This window comes from Macrobrachium rosenbergii, chromosome 5 (genome assembly GCF_040412425.1).
Source record: "Macrobrachium rosenbergii isolate ZJJX-2024 chromosome 5, ASM4041242v1, whole genome shotgun sequence".
Lineage (NCBI taxonomy): Eukaryota > Metazoa > Arthropoda > Malacostraca > Decapoda > Palaemonidae > Macrobrachium > Macrobrachium rosenbergii.
In genome coordinates this window covers 63,030,628-63,055,627 of record NC_089745.1, presented here as the reverse complement: position 1 = coordinate 63,055,627, position 25,000 = coordinate 63,030,628, and the positions used below count along the sequence as shown (strand labels likewise).

The following is a 25,000-nucleotide window of genomic DNA, read 5'->3' as shown; positions in this document are numbered from 1 at the left end:
GCCTTCAAATGGTCTGCAGGCTCCTCTCTCTCCCATCCTGTTCAGCCAATCAGTGGATAAGTCTCTTTGGGAATCTGGCCTCCATCGAGCAGTTCGTAAGGTTGGGCAGACTGCACATGAGAGTTCTGCAGTTCTTTGTCAAGGCCAACTGGAACAGGAAGACCCCACCAGGCTCCTTCGTCTTTCCCATCACATCGGAGATCAAAGTGGACCTGCAATGGTGGTTGTGCGAAGGAAGACTTCTGGGAGGGAAGTCTCTTGTTCCTTTGAGCCCTGACCTAGACTTTTATTCCGATGCCTCAGATCGTTGGGGAGCCCTTCTAGGGAATCAAGACGTTTCCAGGATGTGGTCCACGGAACAAAGAAACTTCCATATCAACGTCAAGGAACTGAAGGCAATTCACCTGGGTCTCCAGTCCTTCTTGACTCTGATCTTCGGCAAGACAGTGATTGTTCACACAGACAACACCACTGCCCTGTTGTACATCTGCAAGCAAGGAGGCACACACTCCTCCCTCTACGAGACCGCAAAAGATCTCCTTCTCTGGGCAGAGCAGAACCAGGTAACAATCATCACTCAGTTCATCCAGGGGAGATTGAACGTCTTAGCGGATGAGTTGAGCCGTTGCAAGCAGGTCCTTCCCACAGAGTGGACCCTCTGGTCTGCAACAATCTGTGGAGGTTATGGGGCAGACCAATCATAGACCTGTTTGCGATGTCAAGGAATCACGTACTTACTCTCTTCTGTTCTCCAGCCCCGGACCCTATTGCATGGGCGACAGATGGCATGCTTCTGGACTGGACAGACCTGGACATCTACACCTTCCCACCCTTCGGTATAGTCAGGGAAGTGATCATCAAGTTCTCGTCCCATCACAACGTTTCGATGACCCTCATTGCTCCTTTCTGGCCCAAGAAGGAATGGTTCTCAGATCTGCTTTGGTTATTAGTGAATGTCCTGAGGCCCTTCCACAAAAACAGTCTTTTCTCAGACAACCCCACTTCTTCAGGTTCCAGAAGGGTTGTCTGCTCTGGCCCTGACAAGCTTCAGACTGTCTGGAGTCTTGTCACAGCGAAGGGTTTTTCAAAACTAGCTGCAGAGGCTGTTGCTAGATGCAGACGTCAGTCTTCTAGCAATGTTTATTAATCCAAAAGGACGGTCTTCCAAAGATGGTGCAGTCGACATCACGTCTCATCTTTTGAAACATCTGTAAATCAGATTGCCGACATCTTGCTTTATCGGAGGACTTTCAAGTAGTTGTCGTCCTCTACCATCAAGGAGTATAGGGCAATGCTGAGTTCTGTCTTCAAACATAGCTGTCTGGATCTGTCCTCCAATGACATCATCAAACGTAGGGAACTCTCTTTCCCTCTGCTATCTCCTCGCCGTGATGTAGGTTGTCGAGTCCATGGGGAGCCTGGGGTTACATTGTACCTGGAGTACCCACCAGTTTTTTAATGGTTAGGGTGTGGTTTTGTTTCAAAGTCATTAGCATTACTTAATGTTTTGAAGTAGAATATGTCCATGTTCCCCACCTCCTATCAATGTGGATTCAGCTGTGTAATTACCTGGTAAGTTACTTATATGAAGTGTTATTTTCGTGATAGAATTAAGTTTCATATGTGCTTACCAAGTAATTACAGAGTCAGAGCCCTCCCTCCTCCCCTCACATGGACATCAGGGCACAAACGAATTGAAGCTCTCTGCTAGGTTGTTGTTCTCCCCCGAAAGTGGGCGGGGCTTGTCACCTACACAAAAAGAATAGAAGCGCTACTGCGATTTTTGAATTTAGGCTCTGTGGTTAGAAAACCTATAGCTATGTAGTTACTTGGTAAGTATATATGAAACTTCATTTTATCATGAAAACATTTCTGTACAGACTCAGAATGTGCATGAATCGGCCCCTTCCAAAATTCCACCTTGGCTCATACCAAAAACTGAATTGTGCAAGAAAAATATACTGAAAAAGAACACCCCTGATGTAGTAATACAGTCACAGTTTTTAAAACATGATGACACTCATGATAACGACTATAAAATTTATACAGATGGCTCGAAGTCAAGCGAGGGAGTAGGTTTAGCTGTTGTCACCGATAATTTTTGTGATGTTGCAAAGCTGCCTCCTGCTGCTTCAGTATATACACCTGAACTATATGCCATTGTTAAAGCCCTAGATATAGCATATTCAAATAAGAAGTCTTGTGTCATATATTCAGATTGTAAAAAGTGCTCTAGAAATCCTGAACGATTATAATTCTTCCCATCCTTTAGTACAGGAGACTCAGGCATGGCTGTTTCGCATTTCGTGTAGGCTTAAAACGGTATGTTTTTGTTGGATTCCTGGTCATGTTGGGATCCCAGGGAATTAAGAAGCAGACAGAGAAGCAAAGGATGCCTGTACCAAAAGAGAAATTGATATAATTAGAGTGCCCCACTTAAATATGAAAATCTCAATTCACAGTTATATACTAAGTAAGCGGCAGGAGCAATGGTCATATCCCCTTCTTGCTAATAATGAGAAGTTAAAAACTATTAGACCTCAAATAGGATTTTGGCCATCATCCTATCAAAGTGACAGGAGGACTGAAATTATTCTGACAAGACTGAGAATTGGTCACTGCCAACTGACATAATTTTCTTCTTGATGGTAGTAGTGCTCCGATATGTGTTCACTGTGATAGCCCTTTGACAGTTGAGCACATTCTGGTTAACCATACCAGGTACGCTAATGAGAGGCAGATGTACCACCTAGATGGTAAAACCATGACTGAAATTTTAGGAGACAACATTGATGTTGGTTGTAGTTTTTATGAAAATATCTTATAATTTTATATAGCTATGTCTTTTTTACCTTATTTATGGCAGTTTTAATTCCATCATAAAATTATATAACTATGTCTTTTTTACCTTATTTATGGCAGTTTTAATTCCATCAGAAATTAAATCTTTGATTTTACCTTTTTTAACATTGGCCTTTAGAATGTCTATTATAAACTCATTATAGGCAGTCCCCGGTTATCGGCGGGGTTTCCGTTCTGAGGGTGTGATAACCGAAAATCAGCGATTTTTGGGGCTTATCAGCACTGATTTGGGGTTATCGGCGCCTCTATTAGGTATGTATCAGCGCAAATACCCAATTATCTGTGCTGATAAGTGGAAGTCAGCGATTTTCAGTACCAAAAATTGCTGATTTTCAGCGCTAAACAAGCGCCATAAAACCGGATTGCCTTTAACCGAGCCCACCGTTAACCGGGGACTGCCAGTATTTATATCATTTCCATTTTCATTCATTCTCATCATAGCACTGAATAACCCTATGGGTCCCAGTGCTTGTCTTTATGCCTAAATCACATATTCCATCCTGTTTAAATGTACTACTAGCAAAGATAATTATAACAATTGGGAGCACAATTCCGTCAGCAAGAATCATAACATTTTTACAAAATTATGAACTGCTGTTTGCTCATATGGGTAAAAACATCTGAGTAAAACAGTTGTGATATTGCTAAAGTCCATTATAATGAATAAATGACAGGATTTTTGTAGTTATTAAATTAAACCCACATTAAAGTTGTTATAATGTGTCTGAGAACTTAGCATGCCCATTTAACACGGTTACTTTATGACCAACCTTCATGACCCAGTTCATGTCTGTAGAGTATGTATTACAGTATTAACATTGAAATGTATTTCATGTGAATCAGCTAAGTTCAATCTACAGTGGATAACAAGTACAGGTATTCCCCTACTTACGATGGGGTTAGGTTCCAAAAAACCCATCGTTTGTTGAAAAAATCGTAACTCGAATATGGCCTAGCCTACACTTGGGTAATCAGTACCATCTATGTATATGGTAGCCTAGCCTACACTACACAGTATACTTTATACATATATGGTATAGTAATTATTAGTGTCAGCTAATTCTGCAGGTTCAATGCAGATTGACATGATAAGTCAGTATAAAGAGAAATTGAATAACAAACAAGGCCTAGCCTGCACTTTCATATATCATATACGGTAGCCTAGCCTACATTATACTGTATTCTATTTTCACATAACACCGTATTATACAAACATCAAAATAACGAATGTGCATCTTTTCCATGGATCTTTTAAAAAGTTATGCTTTACTACACTGTATCCAATCGAAAATATTCTTATATTGCTTTTGCATTATAAATTCCGATCATAGCGATCAAATGTTTTGGTTTGGGAATCGATCACAGTCTTTATTTCGCTGCGTTTAACTTGGTTCAGAGGGCATTTCTTGCTTCTAGTTAGCGTAAATGAATCTCCAGATACTTTATTTATAAGGGACATATATATTTTTCGTTATACGAAGTGTTTTTAAGTTGAAATATAACTTAAATATGTCTCGTTGTGAAATTAATTTAGCCATTTTTTTCGTTAATAGATGACGTTGGCAGCTGGCCGTTTGTTTTGTGTAATAAAAAAAAATCAAGATTCTGTTCGCTATTTTCTCTTGATTTCATCATCATACTACGAGCTTTTCATATTTATCTTTTATCAGCGTGAAAACAGCAGTAATATGTGTTTTTCATGCCCAGTAGTTTTGATTGAAATACTTTCCAATTTTATTTGCTGTCGAGTTTCATCCATGTTGCCAATGCACGATAATTTATAGTCATTAGCAGCTTGAACATTCTTTTCTCAGCTTCAACTACAACTTGCAGCTTAAATTTACTGTAGCAGTATATTTCCTTGCCGATCTTTTCTCCAAAGCGGATAAGGGTAGTGTAAAAACATATCAGTACTTAACGTCATTTTTAACATAAGTACGGTAATTGTTTAACCGTACGATGGTTGAAATACAAGCAAAATATAGAGGGATGAAGAAATTTGTTTTTATTTAGCATTTCCCAACGTTTTGTGAGAGAGAGAGAGAGAGAGAGAGAGAGAGTGTAATTGTCGTTGTGAGTGGTTCGGTTGTTGGAGTTGGTTTTACGGCTGTCTCTCTGTCTGTCGGTCTGTCGGGAGTTTTTCGCTTTTTGGGGAAGTCTTGGGCAGTTGAGGTCCAACCTTGAAAGTGAACGGGAGTTCGTCTTTTTTTGGGACCACATTAATGGTTCATGTGTCTCTTTTTTTTTTTGTTGGTTCGTTGTTGGTGGAGGGTCGGTTTAAGTTTTTTGTTTCGTGGGTGTGTGCTGTGATTGGCGACCGTGGACCTTATCCATCTCCAGCAACCGAAGATCAGGGTGAGTGTTGCGTGTGTTGTGTTGTTTGTGGTGTGAATACCGCCACATAATATTTGGCGCCCAACGTGGGGCAGCTGGTATTGCAGCTGCAAGTGAGATTGGTGGCTGGTAGTGTGACTGAAGAGAAGGATGGAAGAGGAACTGGTAAGGTTGAGAGAGGAGAATACGTGGTTGAGGGGTGAGAATGAGAGATTGAGGAGTCAGTTGGAGGAGGTGGAGGGAATGCTAAGAAGTGCAAAAGAAGAAATGAAAGGGGAGATGAAAGAGTCAGAAGAGAGAATGGAAGAGAGGATGGATAAAAGTTAGAGGAAATGATGAAAAGTGTGGAAGAAATGATGAAAGGTATGTTCAAAGGGTGTTTTTGGAGAAGGGGCTGTTGGAGGCAGGTTCTCTGGAACGTGTGAAGGGGCAAGAGAGAAAGAAAAGGAGGAAGAAGTGAATGGAAGCGTGAGTGATGAAAGTGATATGGGAATAGGAAGTAAGAAACGAGGGAATGAGAGGCAGGGTAAGGAAAAGGGAATGAAAAGCAAGGGAAGGAACAGAGGGAAAGTAAGGATAAGTCAGGGGAAGAAAAAGGGAAGAAGGGAAAGGGAAAGGAAACTGGTAAGAAGGGTAAGGAAGTGGGAAAGGCAGGAAAGAAGGGAGAGGGTGAAGGCAGTAGTGATAGTGAGGTGGATGGAGGTGAGTGGATAAAAGTGGATAAAAAGAGGGGAAGAAGAGTGTAATGAGTAAGATGAATGTAAGTGCAGAAGTGGACTCTTTGTATTCGGAAGAGGGTATGAAAGGACAGAGCGAAAGTAGCGAAAGTGAGAGTGAAAGTGAGAAAGAAGTGAGACAGGCTATGTATGTGAGGGAGGTACCCGGTGTGAAAAGTATAATGAGTATGGAAGTAGGGATGTGCATGATTTCTTTACGGAGTATGAAAGGTTTTGTCAGGATAAGTATGGGGAAAGTAAGAGAGTGTGGGCACGAGAATTGGGAGAATATTTGACTGGGTTTTTGCTTGATATGTATAGGGTTATTATGAGTGTGGGAGATGTTGAGTATGACAAGGTGAAAGCTAGACTAGTTGAGCAAGCGAGGCGTATGAAAGCGAGTGTTAAGTATAAGAGGAAGAATGAATTTGATGAGGCAAGAATGAAAGCTGGGGAAACCTTGTCACTGTATGCTTGTAGGCTGGAGACGTTGGCAAGGAAGAAGTTTGGGGATGATGGGATAGATGAATGTAAGGAGTCAGTACGGAAGTTGTTAGGACAGTGCCAGATGGAGTTAGAGAATTTGTGAACTTGAAGCGGAAGGAGAAGAAAAGATGGACGAATGAAAGGTTGACTTGGGGAGAAATTTTGGAAATTGTAGAAGATTATGAGCTTGACAGGGTTATAAAAGAGAGCAGAAGTGTAAGTGTAAGGGCTGGGGTAGATGAGAGAGTACCAGAGTTTGGAAGCTTTAGGATGCAGTGTTGAGGGGCCCAATGAGAATGGCCGATAGTGTAATAGATAGGAGTGTAAGAGCAAGTAATGTGGAGGTGCCAGTGAGGATGAATGGTGGGTTTGTAAGGGAACAACGGATTGGACGGGTTAGGGATAGTAGTGTACAAAGGGGAAGGTCGAAGGAGTGGAAGTCGAGCGAAGTGTTTTAGATGTGGAAAGGAGAAAGGACATACAAAGAATGAGTGTAGGTGGGCTTTGGGAGCGTGTTTGGGTGTGGGCAACCGGGACATTTTGGTAAGGGAGTGTACGAAAGATAGGGGTTAAATGCTACAGGTGCGGACAGGTGGGTCATATTGCTAATGGTTGTAGGGTACCCGAGTGAATGTAATATGTGGCAACTGTGGTAAGAATGGGCATTATGCGAGAATGTGTTCAGAACCGAGAGCGAAGTGTGACGAATGTGGAATGGAAGGGCATGTATCAAGTGTATGTAGACGAAAGAGGGTGACTGTGACAGCGAATTCGGGAAACTGAGTGTGAAGGGGTTCAAATGGGTGGATCCTCCAGGATGCAAGCGATGCGTGTGATGCATGTACGTGAGGGGTTGTTGCATGAGGGAGGTTTTGTTGGAAAGACTGAAGAGTGCATGAGTGTGCAAGTGTGTTGTAAGGGAGTAAGATTGATTGCCTTAGTAGATACCGGGTGTAGTATGAATGTCATATTTAAGAATGGATGAGAAATTGAGGAATACGTGAGATTAGGAACTGTCGGGGAAGTAAGAGGATTGGAAATTTAGGGGTAGCAGTGGTTGGAAAGTGTGTGAACGGTTAGAAATTGGGGGTGTAGTGATGGATGAAAGTGATTTTTGTGTGATTGAGAGTACGAATGATAAATATGATATTTTATTGGGATGTGAGTTTTTGAAAAAATGTGGGATGGTGGTCCGTCCTAGTATGAATGTAATTGAATTACGTATGAAAGGGGATGTGCTTGGGGATTTGTATTTGGGGAAGGATGGTAGGGTTGAGCAAAAATTGTGGAAGAGAGTGCCTGTAATTGCGACAGAGAGGGTAAAAGTGCCACATGAGATTGGAGAAGTTGTGAGTGTGAAAGTGGCATGGCCGGATAGCCTCGGGATAGCCAACAATGATAGGTGTGAGTATGTGGTTGAGGAATAGACATAAATAAATTAGTCAGGGCAAATGTGTGTATATGATGGGGTTTTGAACATGGGAGATCCGAGGGTATATATAACGTCATTGCCGAGTGTCAGGAAGAAGCGAGTCCGAGGAATATGTGAGGGAGATTGCGTGGGAATATTACGACGTTGGTGAATGTGGATGATGAGAGGTACGTGAAGGTACGGCAGGTGATGACAGGTGATTTGAAAGGAGTTAATGATTGGACGTATGAGGAGTTGAAGGAAAGAGTAAAGGTATATGAAAATGTAAGTGATAACGTAAGAGAACGATTGAGGAGAATGTTGTGGGATAGGCGGGGCATTGAGTCGTGGAGACGAGGATTTTGGGGATCAAGCTTCCCGAATTTAAAATAGTTCTGGAAGACGACACCCCATATATCAGCGCCCCTGACATTTTTCTCCGTCTATCAATCGTGAGATAGAGGAGCAGTGTGAGGAGCTTGAGAGGGTGGGAGTGATTGAAAGGAGTACGAGCGCCTGAATAGCCCCATTGTACCGGCACGTAAGCCAGATGGAAGTTTGCGAATGTGTGTGGATTATCGGAAGGTGAATGAAGTAACTGTGAAAGAGCGATTCCCGATGAATGTGGTGTCTGATTGTGTATACAAGATGAATGGAATGAAAGTGTTTACAAAATTAGATCTGGTAAGGGGCTATTACCAGATGCCTCTGGAGGAGGGGAGCAGGCGATACGGCCTTTTCTAGTGGTTTCTGCCACTACCAGTTCAAGATTGAGTTTCGGACTGGCTAACGCGCCTGCTGCCTTCCAAAGGGCAATGAATGTGGTTCTGGCTGGGTTTGATCGCAAGAAGGTAACTGTTTTTATAGATGACATTTTGATTGCGAGTGAGACTGTAGAAGAGAATATGGAACTGCTTGAACGAGTGTTAGAAAGGTTGGAAGAAGTAGGAATAAAAGTAAAACTTGAAAAGTGTGCTTGGTTGGCTGGGGAGGTGGAATTCCTAGGGCATATGGTGAGTGGAAGAGGTGTAAGGGAAGAGTGATAAGTTCGTGAATAAGGTAAGGGAATTTCCACGCCCCCGGACCGCGTGAGTTGAAAGGATTTTTGGGTTTAATTGAGTTTGGAAGGAAGTTTATAAAAGATTGTTCAGGGATCGGGAAACCACTTACTGAATGGACGGGAAGAGAAATTGTGTAAGATTGAAATGGGATGAGCGAATGATCGAAGCGTTCGAGAGATTGAAAGAGGAGGCTGCAAGAGACGTGACGTTGGCTTTCCCGGACTATAGTGAGAATGCGAATAAACTAGAACTGTATACGGATGCAAGTAAATATAGTATGGGAGGATGCTTGGTACAAATGCAGAAGGCGAATGGGGGAGAACAATTGAGAGTAATTGCGTATGTGAGCAAGGCGTTTGGAAAGGGCGGAGTTGAAATATTCGGTGATTGAAAAGGAATTGGCTGCAATAAGGTTTTGTGTGAAAGCATTGAAAGTATTTTTGTATGGGGTAGATTTTGTGATATGGACGGACCATCGAATCGCTAGTATATATGGTTAAGAAGGAGAGTGTGAATGCTAGAATTGAAAAGAACGATAGAGGATTTGAATGAGTTTAGTTTTAAGGTAGAGTATGTACAAGGTAGACAGAATATTGTTGCAGATGCTATGTCGCGTATGTGGACTGAACGAGATGATAGGGTTAGGAGCGACTGGGACCCGGACCAAGTACCTGTAGGATTTGTGGTAAAAAACAACAGTATGTAGGGGAGAATCGAGTGTGGGGAATGTCTGTTTTGGGGGTTGAGTAGTTTGGAAATAAATGGGTTGATTGACGGAGTACCTGCGAGCATGAACGAGTTGCGTGAAAAGGTGATGAATGAGATGCCGGAAGGAGTGCGTGAGGAAGGAAGGGAATTAGATGAGGAGGAAAAGTTAGTGAAAGTGTTGTTGGTAGTGGCGGAAATGTTTAAAATTACAGTACGATTGTTCTTTGGATGGAATAGGCGGTAGAGTATAAAGGAAGGGTGAATGAAAGTGGTACGAATGTGATTTTAAATGTTCACTGTGGAAAGGATACTAGCTGGCTGGTGAAGAAAGGTGATTGTGGGGAAAATGAGGAATAAGGGGTAGGGTTGAGGATATCGTTGAAGATGAATGCGATGAGGATGGTTGTGAGGAAGCTAAGCAGGTGAATGTAGCCGTGAGAGCGTGTATGCATGAAAATTTAAAGGTAAATTAGTAACGAATGTAGTGGTGGATCAGAATAAATATTGTAGTTTGGTAGACACGGGAGCACAAGTGTCGTTAGTGAGTAGTACAGTAGTTAGTGAATTGGAAAGGTGCGATTGGGATATAAAAAGAAAATCAACGAGTGTAAGGATACATGGTTTGGGACAAGGGAGTGTGTTAGTATGGGAGGAGGTACAATTAAAAATTCAGTTAGGGGGATTTGAAATAATACATAATTTTGTAGTCATGGATGAGAATGATATGCCAACATGTTTTTTATTAGGAGTTGATTTTATGAGAATGCATGATATAAGTGTGGATGTCGGGAGGGGAATTTTAGGAAAGGGCAGCAGGGAAATAACGAAGGTTAAAGGAGGGGATGTGTCTAAAACTAGTTTTGTAGGTATGGTAGATATTGCAAGGAGTGAAAATGATTTGTTGAGTGAAGAGGAAATTAAGCAGATGCAAAATCAGTGCATGAAAATAAATATGTTAAGAGAGTGTGTGTTAGGGGTGTAAGAGTAGGAAGTTGGCCGTCTGAGTTAGAAGTGTATAAGTTTAAGTGCTAAGAGATTTGTTGTATGTAAAGGTATAGTTTATTTTTCGCATCAGGAAGGGATATGGGATGGGGAAGTGTATGTGCCAGTATTTTCGGAAGACGTAGCGTGGGTATGTGTTTATTGGTGCATAATAGGTTTGGGCATCTGGGGAAAAATAAATTATGGGAATGTATGAGAGAGAGATTGTATGTGCCTGGATTGAGTAAAATTTGTGCGGATGTAGCGATTAATTGTGCGGACTGTCAGAAGGGTAAGTATCAAAGTGTGCATGTGAATCCACCTGTGTTGCGATTGCAGATGAAAGAGTTATTTGAGATGGTTGTGATTGATTGTGTGTCGTTGCCTGTGACTGCTAGAGAACATGTGGGAATGGTTGTAATGGTAGATCATTTGAGTAAGTTTGCATATGCGGTAGCGATTCGAACAAAAAGAGTGAGACTGTAGCGAGAATGGTGGGTCAAGTGATGTTGCCAATGTGTGTGTGCAAGCCGACGCGAATGTTGAGTGACAATGGGCCCGAATTTGTTGGATGGGAGTTTGAGCAAATGTTGCGTGATTGGGGCATAGAACATGTGTACTCTACGCCGTGATATGCCCAGTGCGAATGGATTACGGAACGAATGGTGAGAACGTTGACAGAGATATTACGTATGATGAGTGAATGTGATAATGATTGGGATGTAAACGTTTGGCTTAGCGTTGTGGGTATACAACGCCACCGTGCATAAGGGTATTGGTATGTCTCCGTGTAAATATGTGTTAAATTTTGAAAAGATAGTGAGACCGAGATTGGGTCTATCTGAGAATGATAGGGAGGTATGGAAGAAGGCGCATGAAAGGTTTGAAAGTTACAAGGTGGGCGAGAAAGTGTTGAAAGAAGTAATCGAGAAAGGGCGGTTGAATGTAAATAAAGTGCGTGGAAAATTTGAGGGTCCGTATGAGGTGTTGGAAGTTGGTCCCAGTGGGCTTAGTTATGTTGTAGGGGAAGTATGTGTAGATGGTAGTGTGAGAGAAATGCGAGCGCATCACAACCAATTGCGTAGATGGAAGGATGTACCGGAATATGTGAGAGAATGGGGTGTATAAATGGTTGAAATCGAATGTGGGTGAACCAAGTATGCATGAGAGCTTGTGTATGGAGGATCAGCAATTTGTTTTGATAGAGTATGGTAAAAACGTAAGAAAGGGAAGAACGTAAGTAAACTGAATGGTCATAAGTTGTGTGATAGGGGTGTGAGTGCCAAAGTGGAAATGAGTGATAAAGCGTGTAATACATGGATGAATGGGATGGTATGGATAGAACGATAGCATATGCGGGTTTGATATAACTGAGTTGACTGAACGTAGGGGTTAGTGAACGTTGGAGGTGAGCGAAAGTGTAAGAGGAAGAGAGCGTAGCAGTGATAGACGAGTGATTGAAAGCATGAATGAATCGTTGCAAGAATTGGAAAGGTCAATGAGCAAATGGGATGGGTTAGTTGAAGAATTGGGGGAGGTATTTGGGAACTAGTTAGAGGGTATAGATGAGATTGTGGATGAAATTGAGAGTGGTAATAGTGAAGAAGATAGTGTGAATCTGAGAGAGAATGGAGGAGAAAATGTAAATCTGAATGTTGCTGGAAGAGAGAGCGAGTCTGAGAGAATGATTGCGTGCCCGTGAACGCGATCTAGAGGACTTGCTAGTGAGCATCCGTGGGTGTTGCGTAAGGCGATTTGAGAGGGGTGTGAAAGGTGTTGGTTGGGAAATGCTAAAAGGGGGGAGAAATATAGAGGGATGAATAAATTTGTTTTTATTTAGCATTTCCCAACGTTTTGTGAGAGAGAGAGAGAGAGAGAGAGAGAGAGAGAGAGAGTGTAATTGTCGTTGTGAGTGGTTCGGTTGTTGGAGTTGGTTTTACGGCCGTCTCTCTGTCTGTCGGTCTGTCGGTCTGTTGGGAGTTTTTCGTTTTTTTGGGAAGTCTTGGGCAGTTGAGGTCCAACCTTGAAAGTGAACGGGAGTTCGTCTGTTTTTTTTGGGACCACATTAATGATTCATGTGTCTCTTTTTTTTTTGTTGTTTCGTTGTTGGTGGAGGGTCGGTTTAAGTTTTTTGTTTCGTGGGTGTGTGCTGTGATTGGTGACCGTGGACCTTATCCATCTCCAGCAACCGAAGATCAGGGTGAGTGTTGCGTGTTGTGTTGTTTGTGGGTGTGAATACCGCCACAAAAACAGTTGTTATCCGATTCGGTTATTAGCAAAACAACAGAGTCTCGTTCGGTTGTTTATGGCTGTAGGCATTTTCGCAAGAGTATAAGGTTACTAACAATGCTTTTATCATTCTCTTACTTTTTTAACTATACTTTTTTAACTAGAAGATGGAATAAAGAGATGGAGAAAAAGAAGTTGGTCTATCGTAAGTTGGTCTCTCTTGCTGCCTGATTCTACGGCAACTGTAGTGTACGCTGTTGCCTGTGCCCGCTCGAAATTTTAAAAATATTTTCTATATATTGTCGTACCGGTATTAATTGCTAACTCCATCGTAAACTCGAATTATCGTCACTTGTGCACTACCTGTATTTACAAACGCACAGAAATTGCAAATGAACACTGACCTATTTTAACATCCGACACAACGAGAGCAAGTGAGGTCAGCTCATTGAATTAATGTACCTATTCCAGCCTCTCGGCCAACGTATCGCATACACCGTGACGCTTCCTGATTGTACATTGTTGCCGCGCGCCAGTCGCCCATGAAATTTAAAAATACGTATTTTCAAAATATTGTCGATCGATATTAATTGCTAACTCCATCGTAAAAGCGAATTATCGTAAGTCGAATCATCGTAACTCGAGCACTACCTGTATTGTACACAAGTCATTCTCATCAAGATTTTTGGTATCCACTTGAAAGTTATATGAAACTGATTTGTTAGATAAAATCTAATTAATCTTACTTTTTTATTAGAAAAATTTTTTTATAACTATCTATCTAACAGGTGTTATGCCTCCTTTTCCATTGACATGCCATTGCAATCAACATTGTATGTCATTTGTGGCAGATTTTTATCTGTACTGTTGTATTATTTTCATTCTTTCCATTGTGAGGACTATAGTATGTCCCAAGATAGTGGTCTTGAAGTTATATATTCTTCCAGGTAGTAATATTTCGTCCCTTTTGATGCTTGCATAACACTCTGTAGACAGTCTGAAAGGTTCATTGCTGTGTCTCTTCAACCTAGCTGCGTATTACATGCCTTGCACTGTTATCCAATCCCCTTGGTCTCTTCATGCTGACCCTTCAAACTTTTGTTTTAACATTACCATAAGTCATCTAAGAACAGATCTTTCAGTTGAGCCCTTTTGCAAGTCCAGCAGGGTAAAAGTAATGGTGTTTGTAAACTATTTACTAATATTAATGATAATAATAGTAATGGTTATCATCATAAATGTTTTGATGTCAGCTTCTCCTTTTGTGATGTTAGTCCTGTGCAATTAGTGTCTGAACTAATGATTGATGATGTTTAGTTGTGTTTACCAAAATACCTCATAATAATCTCTCTCTCTCTCTCTCTCTCTCTCTCTCTCTCTCTCTCTCTCTCTCTCTCTCTCTCTCTCTCTCTCTCATGTCTTCAATGTCAATAAGTTTTTAGTACTGTGGTATGGTAAGAGCAAATATTCATTTTGAAGAAGTATAAGAATTAACTAGAGGTAAATAGAGATGAAGGGATAATTCCCTGTACAGCACACTGTACTTGGAAGTAGGAAGTGGATTGCAAAAAATCCCTTATAAATTTGAAAAGGAATGGGTGAAAAGCCGGTAGTATGAAAAGAGGAGAGTGGAAAAACTTGTTTACTGGGTTAAACATAGTATATCCCATGTTAAAAGTCTTCTATTTAGATCAAAATTAAATGTAACTGTGAACAGATATTTGCTAGTATTATGCTAACTTCTCTCTCTTTCAGACTCTGTCATGGATACTTTAGTGAAAATAAAGTTTCAGTAATTTTTTGTCACCACTTTTACTATTGACAATAATATTGTCGAAAACTTTACTTCAGATGTTTGGAAGAGGCGATGGAATTTTGGGGAATACTGAGATGACTCGAGATAATTATGACAATACACCTATGGATCTTGTAAGTTTTCAGTTTTGAATTTCTGTCTATACATACTTACATTATATAGTTGTAGTTTACTGCATTTGTCTTTAATAATGTTTACTTTTGCATTTTTGGGAGGGAACCCTTTGCAGTACAGTCATCAAGACAGTATTTTTGGAAATGAACATTTGAAAATTCATATACAGTGGTACCTCGGTTTCCGACGCTAATCCGTTCTAGAAGGAATGTCGAGATTCGATTTTGTCGAATTCCGAATCAGTTTCGACCATAAGAAATAACTGAAAATGGATTAATCCGTTCCTGATCACCAGTCACTACTCCCTTGTCTTTTTATACAAAACACTACACACATTACAATTAAATAAGTTCAGAGTAAAATAACTTACCTTATTAGAAGTCTTCTTACAGTTTTAAATGCATACTGTATCAAAAAAATTGGCCTACCAGTGGTGGACCGAGCGCTGCAGGCTAGGCTAGGCAGCCCATATGCACTCCAGAATGTACTGTAACAGGTACGCATAAAAACTGTTGTTAATGATAAATACAATGAAAAACAAGCCTGGTCATTACATTAAATTAATAATACAATATTAAAAATAAGCCGAATGTACTGTAGAGTCTGTTATAAAAATTAAGAAAAACGTCTTAAGTTACGTCGGCATCGGCAGCTTGTGGCAAGCGCGGATGTAAACAAACCAGAGCGCCGTCCTGGTGGCGTATCGCGGTACTACATAAACATTGTGTACGTTCAGGATTGTATTAATTTATGGTAAATTCCATTCAGAGTCTACTGTAATGTATAAAATCACTGCAAAACATCTTTCAATAAATGTTATGATACCCTAACATGTATTTTTCAATAAAATATCCTTGTAAGCAGAATCCCGAGTTAACCTTAGGCTAACCCTTCTTTACCGAGAACCTTACGGCATTCACTAACGAACAGCACACGTAAACATTGCATTCGCTACAGAAATGCACAAGTGCTCCTCTGTCTAAAAAAAAATCGAGCATGAGACTATTCCTTGTAAGCAGAATCTCCGAGTTAACCTCAGGCTAAGCTCTTCTTTACCGAGAACCTTACGGCACTCACTAACGAACAGCACACATAAACATTGCACTTCTTTTTCAAACAGCAGCGGCAGCGTGAGTGGGCTTTAAGTGCTTTTAAATGTACTTGGGAAGAACGCCACCAACAACGCCAACTAGCGGCGGCGTTACCGAAACACTTTTGTTTACAAACATCATATGTTTCGTCGATGGGTCGGATCGCGTCAGGCGTCGGGTCGGATTCCGGTTTGTTGTTTGGGAACTGGCACAAAGTTTACTCGGCATTTCGTGTCGGAATCCGATTTTGTCGAGTTTCGGTACGGTCGGAGACTGGGGTTCCACTGTACTACAGCATTACATGTTTTTTCCCATGGCTGGTATCTTAGGTGTTCACCATGTAAAGTGATAATTTAGTGCCCACCTGTGGATGATTAAGAAAAGTTGGAGTGGTTATTGATATTTCAAGCTCATTAGTTTTTCATTTTCATTTTTTACTTAGTATAAAAAGAATTGCAAAAGGGTCTGGAGGCATCTTGTAGGGCTTTATACCTTGATCATCCTCATATATCTTTTGTTTATTTATATTTCAATATTTCATAGTGAAACCTAAATTAAGAGCATTATATTTGCTCTCTAAAAATATTTACATACACTTGGTTTTTGTATTATTAATTGTAATCTTGAACACCTATCAAAGGTGAATGTTGTTCCACTAATGTATATCCTGTGTACAATAGTCATGATTGGTAATGGGATCTTTGAACTTATGATAGTTTTAATGTTCTTGAAGCATTTGATGTTGGAATATTTGGTTGTGTGAAAAGTTCAAGTTGGTCTTTGCTCTTTGGTAGACAGGGTAGAGGTTTAAATTAAGAATAATTTTTATTTTCATTTTAGGATTTCAGTTTTGTAAGCAAATATTTACTTTCAACCTTGTTTTGTAAAGTTTATTATACTCAGATTACATTAATCAATATTGCATAGGTTCTTTTAGCAAATGTGATTTATATAATGAAAATATTTTTTTTTTTTTCAGGAGCAAAGAGATAATAACCCAGACCGTTTAGATAAAGAAAGTGACTGTAAACTCTTCATAGGAGGTTTAAACAGTGTTACAGATACAGCAACACTCAGAAATTACTTTTCAAGATATGGTGAACTTGTTGATGCTGTTGTCATGGAAGACAAGAAGGCCAGGAAGTCTCGAGGATTTGGCTTTGTTACATATGCAAAAATATTTATGGCTGAAAATGCATTTAGAAATGGACCTCATACTGTAAGTATTTTTATGTAGCTGTGGTGACAGCAAAATTTAGAGGTTTTAATTTTACAAATGGGATACAGTTCTCATGTCAGTTTCCTGATACATCTAATTTTAATAGTAACCTTGGAAACAGTTTTGAGGAGTATGTGTGTGTGCAGCTTTAAAAATCACAATGGATTATTGTGAATGAGGAGATTACTGTGTTGATTGTGCATGAAAATTGTTAGAATTTGTTTAAAATAAGGTGCTATTTTGACTTCCTGGGGTTTTAAATTAACCATCTTTACTTTGTATGCAAAGTATATCAAAGGCATTTTTCACAATTTCTCTGACCAGTTTTTTTGTGAATACTATCCATGTGTTTGTGTTATGTAGCATTTAAAAAATTTTTATTATGAAATATGTATAGTGAATATAAGTGAATGCATATACAGTAATGAAATTTTGTTTTTTAAACTTGATGAGTGATTTTGTTTACATTATGTACCCTGGAAAGATGCAGTGTTTGTAGAGACTTATGTTTCATTCATTTTAATTTCGCCACTGACTTTATTACTGGTATTTTAGTTTTTCTTTGGTTTTAATTGCATCACAGATACTAGTAGCATTTCAGTTGAGATAAATATTCTCTAATCCTTAATTGCTTGAGAAACAATGCAGCACATAATGCTGTCTATAAAATCAACCATGGTTGTGCTGTTACAGATGAAATGATTGCCCCAGTACTGTGTCCTAATGTTTGAGAATTTATGAAAGTTGATCAAAGGGATTGTGTTTATTGAGCTGGTTCTAATGACCATCCTCTTGCCTTCATCAGTTTTTGATGGTTTAACATCAATGTTTCTCTCTCGCTGTTGCTTTGGCATCCAATCCCAACAAACCCATTATTACTTGTAGTGCCATTTCATTGTGAGTGAAAAGTTTGCAGAAAAAAAAAATTGTGTAAGGAAGAGGAGTTACTTGTGGTTGGTGATTTCTGCATATTGTTTGCTGACTCTTCTGGCATCTGAACCAGAGCCTTGTGTGAAACTTTTTTCCCATTATCATATCTGGTTTACATGCAGAACCTGAGATTTTTGTCTGAAACTTTTTTCCCATTATCATATCTGCTTTACATGCAGAATCTGAGTTTTTTGTTGAAACTTTCTTCTCATTATCATATCTGCTTTACATGCAGATTCATAGACTTGTTTGAAACTTTTTCCCATTATCATTTTTCACTAATATACGGATATGCTCTGAAACTTTTTCCCATTATCATTTTTCACTAATATACGGTATGCTCTCTCTATATACCACCTAGTGAAGTCTTCCCCATTTATGAATTTAAATCCCATATTCAAAAGCCGTCATGTTCCTTTTAATCAGGAAGATATGAATACGTAGTAGAAACCCTTTTTTTAGGGTAATGTTGTTACCAGTCAAAGAGGAAATTGCCTACGTTTCATCATAGAAAGTGAAAATGTTGGAATCCTCAACACAGGAGTCTACACATTTTCACTTTTAAACAGACACATTGTCAGCAATTGACTTATCTGTATGCAGTGATGACTGCCTTATTGATTTCATTTGGAGAGTGATAAATGATAGATTTACCAGCCACCATTTTCCAGTAGTAATGAATGATAAATGATAGATTTACCAGCCACCATTTTCCAGTAGTAATGAATGTTGCTTCAAATCTTCCATCTTCAAGGTTACGTAAATGGAACATTGGTAGAGCTGATTGGGCAACATTCCAGGAACACAGCTCAGTAGATGACTTGGTTGATGGCTTTCCCTCTGTAGATGAGCTATTGCTTTCTTAAATGCAGTAATGTTCTTGGCTGGTCACCGAATCAGCACCGAGGACTTCTGGTATATTTATCTGCCGACCGGTTCCCTGGTGGACTCATAAATTCCAGAAAACTCATAGAACTATAAGGTCAGATTTCACCAGGTATTGCGGATGAAAATGTCAGTATAACCGTATTGAATTTCAAAAAGCAAGAGCTCATTTCTGCCTGTAAATTAAAAGGTACAATAGGAATCTTTGACAATTTTCATATCTTTACTAAACTAAAAAAACACCCCTGACTATGGAGTGGTAGAGAGTTAGAAAAATACCAGGCTAATTTCTACCTTCCCACCTCCAGTTATCAAGATCAGTGGTAGTAAAGTAGCAGATCCCCAGTTTGTGGCAAATGAGTTTGCTAATCATTTTGCAAACGTTGCAAAAAATAATGATAACAGACCCTATTCAGCTCAGAGAAGGCTACTGGAGCAGGTTGAAATTGATTTTAATAAATCAAGGAATGAACAATACAATGTACCTTTTGCTATGAGAGAATTTTAATCAGCCTTAAATAAATGTAGTGAATCAGCTTGTGGGCTTGATGACATAACATATTCAGTAATTAAGCATACCCCCGAATACCAGATCTTTCATAATAAGCCTTTACAGAATTTTCTGAGAACATATCTTCCCTAAGCTATGGGAGATGTTAAAATTACCGCCATTCGTGAAACTGGGGAAAGACCCGTTCGTAACAGAGAATTATCGTCCCCTTGCACTGACATCATGTCTGTGTAAGATCATGAAAAAATGTGAACACACGTTTGATGTGGTACTTGGAGAGTTGCAAATATCTGTCGCCTACTCAGTGTGGTTTTTGAAGTATGCGCTCCACAACTGATACATTGGTTCAAATGGAATTTTCAATATGTGAACCTTTTGCTAACAAACAGCATCACATCACTGCTTTCTTTGATCTAGAGAAGACTTATGATACAACATGGAGATATGGCATTCTGAGGATCCTTTATGAATGTAATCTGAGAGGCAGTTTGCCTCTTTTTATCAAGGGTTTTTAAAAAAAAAATAGGTTATTTTAGGTTCAGGTAGGAGCAACAATGTCAGATGTATTCAACCAAGAAGAAAGAGTGCCACAAGGAAGTGTTGTAAGTGTAACCTTGTTTGCCGTAAAAGTCAATGAAATGTAAAAAATAATTCCCCCAGATGTAACGTGTACACTTTTTGTTGATGATCTTTTGATATCTTTTGCAGTAACAAGGATGGCAGTGGCTGAATGGTTTTAGGTTTTCAGCTTGTAAAACGGTAACCATGCACTTTTGCCATATTAAGGAGATCCCATCCTGAACCACATCTGTTTATAAATGGGCAGAGAATTCCATGTGTTGGTGAAACAAGATTTATTGGGTTAATTTTTGATAGCAAACTGACTAGGAATCCACATCTGAAGTATTTCAAGGCAAAATGCTTGAAAGCAATGGGCATGCTGGAAGTTCTGTCCCACACTTTATGGTTTGCAGACTGAACTCAGATGTTGGTACTATTACAAAGCTTTAGTCTTTTCAAAATTACCATATGGGTGTGAAGTGTACACCTCAGCAAAGCCTAATAGCCTTAATATGCTTAATTCAATCCATCATGGAGGAGTAAGATTATCTACAGGAGCATTTGAGTTACTTCCCACCGAGTGAATGCTTGTAGATGGTGAGATGCCTCTGGATCTACATTACCGTCTGCTGGTTCAGAGCTGGCACAGATTTCAGAGGTTCCCTAAGTCCTTAACAGGCAGTGTATCAGAAATGGAAGGCATTGGCTTTTCGTAAACCATTTGCTTTTAGAGTAAAACTTATAATCCATCAATTAAACATTCCAAGGACAGCAATTTTACCAGGTAGGTATTTGTTTAGCCTCCCTTGGAACCTTCAGTCGGAAAATTTTGTAGATATTTTCAGCTTCAACAAAAGGAGAAAAGTCCAATGAGGCAATGAAATAAGTATTTTTAAATCATTCCTCTCAACATGATAACTCACTGCGTTTTCATGGATGGCTCAAAGTCAGATGCTGGCATGGGCTTTGGAGTGGCCTTCCCTGATGCAGAAAAAAGCTGGAGATTATCATCAGTTGCAGCTTATTTTTACAGCATAACTACATGCAATTTAAAGGCCATAAAAGAAATTTTAACTCAGAATGAAAATAGTTTTGATATATATTGTGACTCAAGAAGTGTTCTTCAGTCTTTTGAATCTTTTAACCTTGCACACCCACTGATTTTAGACTATTGGAATGGCTGCTTATAGTGAAAAGAAGAGGTAAAGATGTGGATTTTTGCTGGGTGCCTTCCCATGTTGGGATGGTTGGGAACGAGCAAGCTGATCAACTTGCTAAGTCAGCAGTCACTTCCCCAGAACCCAAAAGATGCTTACTCCCATGTTGGGATATATATCCTCTTGTCAGAAAAGGAAAAAGCCTTGGCGGTCCCTTTGGGAAGGAACTGAAACCAATCAAAAGATGCGCAGCATTACGTCATTCTCATCTCCTTGGTCATATCTTTACATGCCAAGGAGACAAGAAACAATTTTGTGCAGGCTAAGGATTGGACATACAAGACTCACTCGTGGGTTCTTGATGCCAGGTGAAAATCCTCCATTCTACGATGAGTGTGTTGAGCCCTTGATTGAGAGACATTTGCTGGTCGGATGTACCAGTCTTGGGATTGTAAGGCATAGGTTCCTGTCCTGGGGACATGACAGTGGCGGACATTTTATCCTTGCTAAAATTCTGGGTGAGGATTGTAATAAAGAGCAGTTATGTATCTTTGTTAGGGAGGTGGGCCTCCTCATCAAATTGTATATTGTAGGGTAGAAGAGACTCTTTAGCCTTGGCAGGCAACTCTTTTAGGAGAAGGACACCAAGTAATTACATGAACAGAGCCTGTCCCTCCTCCCCTCACATGGACTTAGAGCATAAACGAACTGAGCTCTTTAGCTACATTGTACCTATTCTTCCCCGAAAGAGCACTACTGCGAATTTTCAATTCTTAAGCTGCCATTTAAAGTAGAAACTATAGCTATGTAATTACTTGGTAAGTATATATGAAACCTTATTTTATTATAAAAATTTAATTTTTTATATGAGACTTGTAAGTAGTAGCAACAGTACTGTAGTAGTAGTAGTAACAGTTACAATTTTGGTTGCTGGCACTCACAAATGTTTGCTAATTTAAAAGGTAATAGTTTTTCACCCACACTTTTCTTATTTGCTTGGAAGTGACTGTGATTAATTACAGTTTAGTAGTACTGGTTTATACTGATTTGAAAGACTGGCAGTGGTTTTATCAATTCTCCTGTACAAATTATGTGTGGCGCAGCAAATTGCTCAGTACGCTTTTCACCAGTAGGTACGGTTCATACCACCTGCCATGAGCACAGCCCTTGTAGGAGTAAAGGGGAATATAGTTGGTTGCCGGACATGTATGTAATATGTAACATGCTCCTGGCAACAAGTTTTAAGAATGAAACAACTCTCTTTAAGCTGTTTCGTTGGGTCCTAGGTTTCAGTAAGGGTACGGGAGGAGGCGACAACATCTTTCTGGCAGAACTCCGGCAGATCATATTTCCCTCCCTCTCTGAGCAGAACCCATGTTTGGGCCAAAACCCTAAAGCATTGGTTCCTAGTACCTCCCAGGTCAACTCCCCTGATGGAGAAGAGGAGTCTTTATTTGGGAGAGATATCCCTTTTATCGGACAAGAAGTGGATATTGCCACTGAAACTGCCCTTCTGAACCCAGAAGACGTTATCCATAATTCCCAAGAGGGAAAACATGTCAGTCCTGGATACTGAATTAGATGTAATGTGTAAGAATTTCTCAGTCTTAAAACAAAAGAAGAAAGTGGCTGTGATGTCTTCTCAGACAGAGTTTTGGTTCCAGAGCTCTGACTGGTAGCAATAGCAAGGCCAGTTCGGGTCGCAGAACTTCAAAACAAAGGTTAGTAGGGGCTCCAATAACTGCCCCTGATGATACTGATAACCCTTGGCGCAATGCCTCAATGTGTATCCTTTCTCCTGATGGCAAATACCTTATTAATGAAAGGAAAACTATGATTGAAGTTGAACATGTAAATTTCGGGACAGGGCAGCGTTTCCTTATACTGAATGGCTCTTAGTCCCTCCTTCAGTAGGCAGTGAGAAACTGCCGAAGGATAGAGTTATCTTACCTACGAATATAGCATTGAAAGCTATAGAAGAAACCTTTTACCAGGGTAATGGGAAATGGAGTTCTACAATTATTTTAGAGAACCTATATGCTCACTGGGTAGCCCCAGCTTTTGGCCCCTTCACTTTTAAAACAATTAATCATGTAAAGGCAAATTTTCATAATTTTGTGGTAACTGGGAAACGAGAGCCATTGGCAGAATTAAAGCCATTTGTCTCCGTCATCCCAGTATCTGATAATTCTACTAAGGAATGGACAAAACTTATCCTTCCTTTTGAAAGTAAAAAGCTCCATCTGGATGTGGCTACTCAGCAGTTTGTGACCCCTATGAGAATAATCTCAGAGGGGACAGCCTTGGCTGAACTTCATGCCAGGCTCCACCTCCTCAATATTATAACTTCTACTACTATGCTGGAAGTTTCCATTAGAAAGCTTGCTGAATCTTTTAAAACAACGTTTGCTGCTGTAGCCAAAACACTTATGCGGACCCCATGGGAGCACCCTATGATTTTCCAGTATCACATTAAGGCTCGAATGGAAACATTGGTGGGCTCCAATATGTGTTTCCCCAATGTAACCTCCTTATTACATTTTTCCCCCTTCTGTAAGGACCTGTTTTAGGAGTCTGTTCTGTCCCAACTCATTGAATGAGCCCAACAACAGAAGTGTACAATATATGCTCTTCTTGGAAAAGGGGAATCCGGGAAGCAACGACCTCGAGAGTTTCCTCTTCCTAAATGAAAGAAAGTTCGTTATGACTCGGAGCCATACAAGCCTCAAGTCACCCATAAAGGATTTTTCAACAACAGAAAAAGGGACAACAGCAGCAAAAGCATCCTTTTTGAAGCATGCAAAGAGGCTCCTACCTGGGAAAAGGAAAATCAACTCCTGGAATGCCCATTAAAGGCAAGGGAAGTGATGGAACCCAATAGGGCTTACATGGTCAGGGGTCGTCTTCTACAGCATCACATGCAATGGAAGTCCTCCCCTTGTGGACACAGTATTATCTTCAGCTGGCTAGGGTGGAAGTTGTCTCACCCTCCTCCCCCCCTTTTAAGGGGTGCGCCAACTGCTGAATTTCAGGGAATTATCAAATTTAGTTATTTACAGTTTTCGACTGTTTTATGTCTAACTAAACTTATCCTGAATCGAGAATACTAAAAAAAATTTAAGATTGATTTATTGACAGTTTTGTTCATCACTTGTATAACACTGTGAACCACATATTACAAAAAAGATTTGTAAAAAATGTCTGTGTGAATAATGCAGGATAGGATCAAGCAAGTTATAGAGTGTTTTGGTCTGTTTTGTGTAAATAAACATATCTAAAAACGTTACTGCTAAAATAAAGTTTAGAGTGGTTCATGGACGATTTTGTTCATTGCTTGTATGGCACTGTGAACGACAAATTATAAAACACATAAAAAAAAGCCTATGAATGATCCTGGGTAGGATCAAGTTTGAGTTATACACTGTTTTGGACTGTTTTCTGTGTAATAAACATATCTTGAAATGTTATTACTAAAAAAATGTTTAGATTGGTTCATGGACAATTTTGTTCATCATTTGTATGGGACCTGTCAGAGAAAATGGGTTATAATGGTATAGGGAAAACTTGGTCAAGATGTCCAGAGTCTCTCAGGATTTTTGAAAGTACAAAAATTGTTTTGTTTTGCTGTGTTCTCAAAACTTACTTTTTTTTTTTAAAACTAAAGCTTATTTCTCCAAGAAGACTGAACCAGAGTCAGTGGAACATATAGTGTAGTATAACTATATATCTTTATTGTGTTGTCGGGAAAATCACTTTTCTGTGCAACTTTAATTTTGCATATTAATTTTGAAAAGTGATATCATGATTTTTTCAACTGCAAAACAAATGAACTCAGAGGTTGAATTTGTAAATTTCCCCATGAGAGAATTTTCATTATTAGTTGTAGAATAAGTGGTAAAAATCTGAAGCAAATACATTCAATCATAAG

At 39.7% G+C, this 25,000-nt stretch overlaps 1 protein-coding gene across 8 annotated transcripts in view; it reads left to right on the top strand.

Moving 5' to 3' along the window:
• LOC136838854 (uncharacterized) overlaps window positions 1-25,000 on the top strand; it is a 208,323-nt gene that overhangs the window by 42,783 nt on the left and 140,540 nt on the right. For 4 of the 8 annotated variants that reach the window (XM_067104509.1, XM_067104506.1, XM_067104504.1 and 1 more), the window contains exons 5-6: window positions 14,640-14,717; window positions 16,789-17,028. In XM_067104509.1, coding sequence (XP_066960610.1) covers window positions 14,640-14,717; window positions 16,789-17,028 — 318 coding nt within the window. The remainder of the gene's footprint in view (window positions 1-14,639; window positions 14,718-16,788; window positions 17,029-25,000) is intronic. The other 4 variants (XM_067104505.1, XM_067104510.1, XM_067104508.1 and 1 more) reach the window with 1 other exon arrangement.